Source organism: Oncorhynchus keta, chromosome 14 (genome assembly GCF_023373465.1).
Source record: "Oncorhynchus keta strain PuntledgeMale-10-30-2019 chromosome 14, Oket_V2, whole genome shotgun sequence".
Taxonomy (NCBI): domain Eukaryota; kingdom Metazoa; phylum Chordata; class Actinopteri; order Salmoniformes; family Salmonidae; genus Oncorhynchus; species Oncorhynchus keta.
The window spans coordinates 44,226,293-44,236,733 of record NC_068434.1 but is presented as its reverse complement, the minus strand read 5'-3'; the positions used below and the strand labels follow the sequence as shown (position 1 = coordinate 44,236,733).

At 43.8% G+C, this 10,441-nt stretch overlaps 1 protein-coding gene across 6 annotated transcripts; it reads left to right on the top strand.

Annotated features, from left to right (window-relative positions):
* Positions 1-1,903: 1,903 nt before the first annotated feature.
* On the top strand, positions 1,904-9,196 carry znf131 (zinc finger protein 131). 6 transcript variants are annotated; one of them, XM_035786197.2, is made up of 9 exons: positions 1,904-2,200; positions 3,237-3,369; positions 3,568-3,669; positions 5,594-5,738; positions 5,952-6,087; positions 6,260-6,490; positions 6,658-7,042; positions 7,485-7,615; positions 7,759-9,196. In XM_035786197.2, exons 2-9 carry the CDS (start codon positions 3,252-3,254, stop codon positions 8,242-8,244), a joined length of 1,734 nt encoding a protein of 577 aa, XP_035642090.1. In that variant the 5' UTR covers positions 1,904-2,200; positions 3,237-3,251; the 3' UTR covers positions 8,245-9,196. The 6 variants fall into 6 exon arrangements, with proteins under 6 accessions (XP_035642090.1, XP_035642089.1, XP_035642095.1 ...); XM_035786196.2 differs by having other exon boundaries at positions 3,200-3,369; XM_035786202.2 differs by having other exon boundaries at positions 1,905-2,200; positions 3,200-3,369; positions 6,260-6,457.
* Positions 9,197-10,441: the final 1,245 nt, after the last annotated feature.

The following is a 10,441-nucleotide window of genomic DNA, read 5'->3' as shown; positions in this document are numbered from 1 at the left end:
ACCCGGCATCAGGGATGGCTAACTCTGGAAATACCAGTCTCTACTGAGTTAGGCAAATCAACTTTTAGTTTCATTGCACCTTTTTTTGTGGAACAATCTTCAAAATGTTCAAAATTGTATGTTCTGGTGCCTCTATGGCAATTCTGCAGGCACTGAGTCTGAGGTGCTTAAGGAGCTCCTTAAACTCCAAAAACATCTGGGTCAGATGGTTTAGACCCTTTCTTCTTCAAGGTTGCTGCCCCCATCATCGCCAAGCCTCTCTCTCTTTCTGGGGAGGTTCCCATTGCTTGGAAGGCAGCCACAGTTCATCTTTTATTTAAAGGGGAGATCAAGCTGATCCTAACTGTTATAACTGTTATAGGCCTATTTCTATTTTTCCCTGTTTATCAAAAGTGTTGGAAAAACAGGTCAATAATCAACTGATTGGCTTTCTTGATGTCTATAGTATTCTCTTTGGTATGCAATCTGGTTTCCGCTCAGGTTATGGATGTGTCACTGCAACATTAAAGGTCCTCAAAGATGTCACCATTGCCCTTGATTGTAAGCAATATTGTGCTGCTATTTTTATTGACTTGGCCAAAGCTTTTGATACAGTAGACCATTCCATTCTTGTGGGCCGGCTAATGAGTATTGGTGTCTCTGAGGGGTCTTTGGCCTGGTTTGCTAACTACCTCTCTCAAAGAGTGCAGTCTATAAAGTCAGAAAATCTGCTGTCTAGGCCAATGCCTGTCACCAAGACAGTACCCCACCCAAGGCTTGATCCTAGGCCCCACGCTCTTCTCAAAATACATCAACAACATAGCTCAGGCAGTAGGAAGCTCTCTCATATGCAGATGATACAGTCTTATACGCAGCTGGCCCCTCCCTCTGAGGGTTTAGAGGTTGAGGTAGTCACCTCATACAAGTACTTGGGAGAAAGGCTGGACGGTGCACTGTTCTTCTCTCAGCACATATCAAAGCTGCAGGCTAAAGTTAAATCTAGACTTGGTTTCCTCTATCGTAATCGCTCCTATTTCACCCCAGCTGCCAAACTAACCCTGATTCAGATGACCATCCAACCCATGCTAGATTACGGAGACATAAATTATAGATCGGCAGGTAAGGGTGCTCTCGAGTGGCTAGATGTTCTTTACCATTCGGCCATCAGATTTGCCACCAAATCTTATAGGACACATCACTGCACTTTATACTCCTCTGTAAACTGGTCATCTCTGTATACCTGTCGCAAGACCCACTGGTTGATGATTATTTCTAAAAACCCTCTTAGGCCTCACTCCCCCCTATTTGAGATATCTACTGCAGCCCTCATCCTCCACCCGTTCTGCAATTCACATTCTGTTAAAAGTCCCCAAAGCACACACATCCCTGGGTCGCGACTGGAAAGAGCTGCAACAAACACTCAAACTGGACAGTTTCATCTCAATCTCTTCCTTCAAAGACTCGAACATGGACACTCTTACTGACAATTGTGGCTGCTTTGTGTGATGTATTGTTGTCTCTACCTTCTTGGCCTTTGTGTTGTTGACTGTGCCCAATGTTTGTACCATGTTGTGTTGCTACCATGTTGTTGTTAGGTTGTGTTGCTACCATGCTGTGTTGTCATGTGTTGTTGCCTTGCTATGTTGTTGTCTTAGGTCTCTCTTTATGTAGTGTTGTGTTGTCTCTCTTGTTGTGATGTGCGTATTGTCCTATATTTACATTGTATTTTTATTTTATATCCCAGGCCCCGACCCCGCAGGAGACCTTTTGGTAGGGCGTCATTGTAAATAAGATTTTGTTATTTTATCTGACTTGCCTAGTTAAATAAAAATCTTTATCTCAGTTACCTGTTTTTCACACGTCTATCTGCCCTCTCATTGGCTAGATAGGTCCCCCTTGAAATGGCCTCCTCCTGCCTGCCTTCCATCTTTGAGGACGTATTTTTCATATTAGCGCGGTTTATCGATTATCTTGTCAATATAATAGGCAATCTTTGGTGTTAACTAGTGACAACCTAAATGCAAAGAATCGAAAGGGGAAGGCCTTATGTTGCCTAGCAACACGCCTCGGCGTCCTCTGGTGTTTGCAGTGGCTTGCGGGAATCTGAGGCCCGATTGAGTGACCGCCCTTTTTAGACAAACGAAAGTAGAGCAACGCTGCTAGAGTCGGGAGAGATATATACGCAAAAACAACTATTTAAAGCTGCGGAACCTAACTTGAGGTATGTTTTCTGATGCATGAGTTGAAATATTTCGGCCAAATGAGGTCTAAATTGGGTAATGTCTCTGGAAAAAGTGTATTTTAATGCGCGATTTGATGACGTAATGGCGATGGTCAAACTCGACATGGTGAGCTTTCACGGGCCTATTTGAAGTGATTACCTAGCTAACTTTAACGGGATTCTGTATCATAAAGCGTTGGTGTGATTAGATACACATTATGATTACATGTTGATCGTTAGTTTGATTTTGCGTTCTGAATTATAGCCAGAGTCGAGCAAGAGGCCTTCCGCTGTAACTAAGCTATTTAGCTAGCGTTTGAGAGTATCAAAACCGTGATGTATCATGGGTAAATTAACTGACGAACTAACCTACAAATAATATTGAGTAGTTATTTACGAACCAAGGTGATTTGTAGATCTGCCTCGCCTTTTAAAGTGTACTGCAATGTCGATCGCGCCCACCGTCTTCCATTGCCATTGGCCAACTTAATACGATTATCTCTGCTGTCAAACGCATGATTGGCTGAATTCGACCTCTTTCTTTTGCATTGATACTATTATATTGGATAATACATGAGATTGACGCGTTTTCCCCTCCTCGAACATCCTTATGATAGCACCGACCACCATGAAGTTTCGGGAATCCTTGGGACGTGGTTAGGTAGCTAAGTGGTTAGGTAGCTAAGTGGTTAGGTAGCTAAGTGGTTAGGGTATGGACATCCCAAGGACCCCAGATATAATTGATAATGTAATGTTGAGAAATCAGTCCGACATAGCGTTTTTTTCCCTTCACATAAACCCACATTGACAGATAATGATGAACATATACTCAGTAGGCTACAAAATGCCCAATGATAAAATGTTATTGAAATCAAAATGTTAAAATCACAGTACTGTCCATCATGCTGTGAGCATGTTGGTCATATTTAACAAACGTGTTTTCCCACATGTAACTTGTACAGACACAGACCATTACTGGTGATGTAATCATCTGTACAGTGTGCCATCTTTGCATGGATTTCTTCCTTGTGCCTAGGTGAGGGGCTGAGCCATGGCAGACGAGGTGGATTGTGGCAGTGAGTTCCCAGCCCTCTATAAAGTCATGCTGGACAAACTGAACGAACAGAGACAGTTGGACCAGTTCACAGACATCACTCTCATAGTGGATGGTAAGCTCATCCTCAATGCCACTTGTTGTATTACAGAAAGTGGAGGTGCAGTTTAAGGTTGTATATTTTCTTCAGAATAAACCATTTCTGTTTCAATATCATTGTGTTCAAGAAAAAGTGTCCACTTTGTATGAAGTATTCAATTTAATTATGTTCTGTGTTGTACCATTTATGGGCTCATCTTACTCTGGTCCATAGGGCACCAGTTCAGGGCTCATAAGGCAGTGTTGGCAGCATGCAGTCAGTTTTTCCACAAATTCTTCCAGGACTTCACACAAGAGCCACTAGTGGAGATTGAAGGTGTGTATTGCTCAGGGTTTCCATTAGCCGGCAAAAGTGATTTAAAAAAATATGAATTAATTTTTTATAAAATAAACTGTTGCCGGCCAAAAAGTTGTGCAAAATAATGCTTTTTATTAATTTATGGAAATACATTTGACCACCATGTTTATAGTTTCATTTACATAATTTAGTGGAATTAAATTGGCCTGTGTGTATTTTCATTAGTCATTGTGCATCTTATCCAAAACAACTATCACACACAGATAGCATATAGAGCCTATTTTGAGCATTATTTTTCCTGCAGCTCCACAGCTGGTTGCTGCTGGAGTAAACGTGCTTTTATAAGCCATTCATTGCGCAACATTTCAAAATGCAATTGTGTGTTAAACAGTTTTGGTACAGGATTAAAAAGAGCTACTATTTTTATTTCTCAGCTGGTAATTAAAGCGTGCCTCCCATTCACAATTCAAGTGCAAGCTATCAGCGAGTCACCCACCACTGTACAATGTGAACTGGAGGCAGTATACATTTTGAAAACATGCTTGATTTTTAAAAACCTGAATGTTTTATTTCTTATTATGAGCTATGTCTTGCATTGTTTCAAAGTAGTCTTTATAGCCGGTGCTAGTTTGGGTATGCTTACAATTTATCCTACCATTTCTACTGTTCTGCGTGCCAGTTCTGATTTTCATATGCTCATTATCATAAAAATCTGAATTAAAATGATTTATATATAAAAAATAAATGAACTAATGTGACTAATCACCAGCCTCTGCCATATGGACACATTGATACACCTTGGTCCATTGGCGGCTAAAGAAATTAGCGCATGGAACTCATAGCCTATAGGCCAATGCCACAGTAGGCCTATAACTTCCATTGCTCTTTCACGCTGAAGATTGGTGATTATCGAGGGGGAGATTGTTGTAAAGATTTTTCAAATAGCTTACTGTGAGGGACCATAGTTGTAATATATTATCATTCGCAATGGATGTTTAAAAAAAAAAAAAAACATTTTCCTATATTTCATTGTTCTCATGGAGCACTCCAAACAAAAGACAATGGAAAAATTGATACATCTCGTAAATGATGGTTATGAAATAAACCAAAACTTGTTTCTCACAAGTGTAGCAGTTTGTGAACTCTGAGAATGAGAACGATAAATGACAAATTAATACAGAAATGAATGTAACCAAATGGTGGGGATTAACAGTACATTTACTACTGGTGACATATGTAATGGGGAATTGATCCAAAATGATCTAATGGAAAACAATGAAACAATGAATGCGCAAGAATTGACGGAAGACAGCTAAGCCGTTCTGGAGAAAGTCTCGCCTATACAGTATCTTTGCCACACACCCCTCTTCTTCTTCACTCAACATTTAAAAATAATGCATCTTGAGTATCTTCAAACATATTTTAGAGCTTTTCACTGACAGCCACTACTCAATAATCAGCTAGGCCTAATTGCCACGCACGCTGTGCCCAAATTGCCGGCTTCCCAAATAGGCATAGACCTCTACGGGCTTGTGATTTGAAACCTACAAGCTTGTGATTTGAAACAATCCACAGCTGTAAAAAAAAGTATAATGATCCTTGATTCCTCTTTGACTAAGTCATGATTTCTGCTTAAGTATTTTCTTTCTTTCTATATAGACAGAAGTCATTATATAATTTTGGCAGAGTGTATTTCTAGTGTAGTGTATTCCCACCACTATGTCATGTTCTATTGGCCAGTAAATTGAACATCTTTTTGGTCGTGTTGTCCGTCGCAGAAACCCTGGTACTGCTGAACCAATGACACATCCTCTGTCTTACTGTCATATCAAGAGAATAAACAATTGCAGAAAGAGCTCTATAGCCCCTGAGACAAGCAAAAAACAAGACTTATCACATGCTAACCCGGTGCACCCATCAATCCTCTGTGTTTGTTCTCCAGGAGTGAGTAACTCAGCCTTCCGCCAGCTGATGGAGTTTACGTACACGGCTACACTTGCCGTCAATGGGCCAGAGGAGGTCAATGACGTGTGGAAGGCAGCAGAGTACCTCCAGATGCAGGAGGCCATCAAGGCCCTCACCATCAGGTTAGCCTGCCATTAGAACATCTGGACCCCCTTACTACTAATATAGCCCCGTACTCCTTTATAGTCCCTTACCACCAATATAGGCTAGTCCCTTTTTGGTGTTGTCTTGTTTGGTTGTCATCTTTTTTTGTTTAGCTGATATTTTTTTCCCTTGTGTATTTGAATGTAGAGCACTTTGATGGAATTAAAAACCCACTCTCTCTCTCTCCGTAGGATGAGTGATGGCACTCCCGTCAGTCCGGCCCAGGACCAGGCCCTGGCGGCGGGGAAGAGCGAGAGCGAAAAGAGGAAGCCAGCGGAGACTTTTAGCGGGATCGCGGAGACTCTTCTGTCAGTGGTGGGGGAGCAGGTTAGAGGTCTACAATGGCACATTATGGTTGAGTTATTATGACATGGAATTATGACCTGCATAAAGTTCAAAAAAAAAAAAAAGTGTCCCAAATCCTCCTCATCATCATAATCATCCTCGGTCCTTTCCTCCTAATATGTGTTGCTGTGCTGACCCCAGTCTGTCCTTGCAGGTGGAGATTGAGGTGGAGATCGGGGAGGGGGCCATCGAGGTGGAGGAGACTGCTATGGAGGAGGAGGTGGTGGATGCTGCTCGGAACGCCCAGGCTGCCTCGGACGACTCGGCCCTGGCACTGCTCGCTGACATCACCAGCAAGTACCAGCAGAGGGGGCCAATGCTGCACGTGCTGAAGAAAGAAGGACTGGAGGAGGTGAACGAAGCACTCGGCCTCTCTAATGCGCATGTAAAAACCACACACTTGGACAGTGACCAACCTTGATTCAAAGCATTCATTTTAATATTATAAGGAGACTATTCTTTTTGGTGACATTTCCAATCTTTCTTAAAACAAGTTGTGTGTGTGTGTGTGCGCGCGCGCGCGTGTGTGTGTGTGTGTGTGTGTGTGTGTAGGAGATCCAGGAGGTGGTGTCTCAGGAGGAGACAGTGACAGCTCCCAAGACTCTTGAAGGCCTGGAGGTGGTCGAGGTCCAGATCTCTCAGCTGGACAAGATGTTCCGCTGCAACAAATGTGACCGCAGCTTCCGCCTCTACTACCACCTCAAACAGCACATGCGCGCGCACGTGGCCGCCCTGGACAAGCCGCATGTGTGTTGTCACTGCGGTAAGGCGTACATGCGGGAGGCGGCGCTGAAGCAGCACCTGAACACGTTACATTACGAGGCAGAGGAGCTGTCGCGCAGCCAGTCCCAGAAGAAGAAGATGCACCTGTGTGATTACTGTGACAAGCAGTTTGACCACTTTGGACACTTCAAGGAGCACTTACGTAAACACACCGGTGAGAATGATAATACCCAGAGGGGTTCATTTGGGGTAGGGGCGTCAAACTCATTCCATGGAGGGCCAAGTGTCCTGCAGATTTTAGTTTTTTTTTCCTTTCAATTAAGACCTAGACAAACAGGTGAGGGGAGTTCCTTACTAATTAGCGACCTCGATTCTTCAATCATGTACAAGGGTGGAGTGAAAACCCGCAGACACTCAGCCCTCCAAGTTTGACATGTGATTTAGGGGTTTGAGTTCATCTGTGTCAAAAGTGCAGTTCCTGGGCAGGCTAAAATTGGCATCCACAGCATTCAACAACACCTTTTTGTCTCTCCTCTATGACTATGATCATGTGCGTTGATGACCGTGTGACCTGTTCATGTGAATGCGACCACCTCAATAGGATCTCCCGAGTTATGGAGTTGGATGAAATTCGTTTTTTTGGTCCTTGTGTGTAGGTGAGAAGCCGTTTGAGTGTCCAGACTGCCATGAGCGCTTTGCCAGGAACAGCACATTGAAATGTCACATGGCTGCCTGTCAAAACGGCGTCGGGGCCAAGAAGGGACGCAAAAAAGTCTACGAATGTCAGGTACGGAGAACAGTCCTTTTTTTGTTGTTGCCTGATTTAATCAGGAGTCAAAATGTACTGTTTTTGTGCTGATGGTGTGCCAATCACACCGCTTGAATAGTGTACTTGCTGAGGTTCTAAAAAAATGATCTCGCTCTCTCTAGGTGTGCAGCAGTGTGTTCAACAGCTGGGACCTTTTTAAAGACCACCTGTCGACCCACACAGGAGAGAAGCCCAACCACTGCACCATGTGTGACATCTGGTTCACCCAGCCTCACGACCTGCGACGACACCTCCGCGAACTGCACAGTGTCACAGACGACACACTAATGACCCAGGAACTGGACATCGGTGCCATGGCAACGCAAGAGGAAGTGGCCGGGGAGGAGGACGAGGAGGGAGACGAGAGAGAGACCCTCTTACTGGAGGACGGGATGAGGGTGGAGCATGTTACCGTGGAGCCCGTAGACGTGGTAGTCATGGAGGAAACGGACATGGTGGTGGAAGAGGTGACGGAGATGTGTGAGGAGGACGTGCAGAGACTGAAGGAGGCAGGAGTGGAGATCCGGGTGGTGCAGGTGTCAGCGGCGGGGCAGGTGAACTCTGAGATCCAGGTGGAGGAGGAATCACAACAGACTGTGGATGTATGAAGTGGAGCTCCATCTAAAATCGTACCCTGTTACCCATAAATACAGTACCTTGGCTTTGACCAGAAGTAGTGCACTGTATGAGGAAAGGGGTTTTATTTGAGATGTGCCTGCTGGTTATGGTCAAACTGGAAAAGCTCCACCTCCTCACCCTGTTGACTAATAGGGTAACGGACAGAGACAAGTATTTGAAGTTGCTCACATTTTTAGATATTTTTTTAGAACCTGCTCTCTATCTATGTGTGTCTGAGATATACCTGCTGAATGCACTTACACTGACCCTGTTCAAGGTTTTGTCACAGACCGATCAAAAGCTTTCTTTATTTTCTTGCTTTCTTTGTTTTTTAAAAAACATTTTAGCATGTACATTTGAGATGATCAAAATTAATTTGTCAAGACGGTATGTGATCCGTGAAGGTCCCTACTCTGTTGAATGGTTTCACTAGCAGACGCCAGACTCTGTTGAATGGTTTCACTAGCAGACGCCAGACTCTGTTGAATGGTTTCACTAGCAGACGCCAGACTCTGTTGAATGGTTTCACTAGCAGACGCCAGACTCTGTTGAATGGTTTCACTAGCAGACGCCAGACTCTGTTGAATGGTTTCACTAGCAGACGCCAGACTCTGTTGAATGGTTTCACTAGCAGACGCCAGACTCTGTTGAATGGTTTCACTAGCAGACGCCAGACTCTGTTGAATGGTTTCACTAGCAGACGCCAGTTATTGATTGGAATGCACAGTCTGTTTCACTGTCATACAGCTGCAGACATATTAAGGATGGGCCTCACTGCTGTTGCCCAGTTGGAATCCATCTGAAGCACAGATCTGTTGATAAATCGTTCAGCGCTTGACTAAAGAGCATGTTTTTGATGGTGCGCATGTCCTAACTGATGGGGGAATTGCTTTAATATTTGAATAAAAAGATAATGGCTGTTAGTGTACGTATGTTTTCTGGTTTCTGCCCACCAATTCCCCTGCTCCTCTACCTCTTTCCTGTTCTGCCTGCAGCACAGTCCTGTACCCACAAGACATTGGGGTTTATGCACGACACTGTTATGAGTTACGCTGTTAAGAAACAGAAGTGAGAAAGTATTAAAAGCTAACATGTTTTTTTAAATATTTTAACAAATGTTCATAATTGTTTTCTTTGTCCAGATCAATTAAGAGGGAGTGGTGTAATCAATACACATTGAATCCTCAAAACGTGTTCACACTTTGCAATGACATTTCTTACAATGCTTTCGAATGTGCCGCTTTCAAATGTGTCAGACGGAGACGTGGAAGTTTAGGTTACTAGTCATCAAGAATGAAACAAAAACCTGCTGGGACTAAATGCAATTTAAAAATGTTTTAAATATGCTTGCGAATAAAAGGTTGACTTAAACCACTTTGGTTCTGACTGTCAACCACTGTTGCTGTTGGGGTCCTTCTGTAGCACAGTTGGTAGAGCATGGTGCTTGTAACGCCAGGGTAGTGGGTTCGATTCCCGGGACCACCCATACGTAGAATGTATGCACACATGACTGTAAGTCGCTTTGGATAAAAGCGTCTGCTAAATGGCATATATATATATATTTACTGCTTTGGTGCTCTTCTTGCCACCACAGCAGAAGGCCCTTGAGAGGGCAGCATACAGACGGGAGCCCAATGAGGGTTTCCTGGGCTGCTCTGACTGCAGGAGCATCTCAAATGACATTAACAAGAAGGCCTTTAAGCCACCGTATGCAACAGATGAGGATGGTTGTCCAGTCCACTATTTACAGTGATAAAGGCTACAGACTTTTTGTCACATTTAAGGAAACCTGCACATTTGTTTCGTGAAAGTCGGGTCCAAAATTATTGTCACCCTTGATAAACAAACAAGACTATCAAATCAATTGTAAAAACGCTGAACTACGTAACAGTACTGCTCCTGTCCCTCTTCTCATCCCAACCAGGGCTCGAACCTGGAATCCTCTAGCACACACCGGGAACAGTCACCCTCGATGCATACGTTAGCCATCGCTCCACGTTAGCCACAGCCTTTGCAGAGCCAAGGGGACAACAACTACTTCGAGGTCTCAGAGTAAGGGATGTCACCGATTGAAACGTTACTAGAGCGCACCGCTGGCTAGCTAGCCATTTCAAACCAGTTACACGGGACTGAGTCCGGAGACAGATGGCCACTGCAAAAAGTTGATTTTGTGGCCTATTAGCATGT

Bases quoted from the DNA above. Each gene is read 5' to 3' on its own strand.
- znf131 (XM_035786197.2), top strand. From the start codon at position 3,252: ATGGCAGACGAGGTGGATTGTGGCAGTGAGTTCCCAGCCCTCTATAAA. The intron at 3,670-5,593 runs GTGTGTATTGCT...TTTGTTCTCCAG, and splicing joins GCCACTAGTGGAGATTGAAG to GAGTGAGTAACTCAGCCTTC. The intron at 7,043-7,484 runs GTGAGAATGATA...CCTTGTGTGTAG, and splicing joins GCACTTACGTAAACACACCG to GTGAGAAGCCGTTTGAGTGT.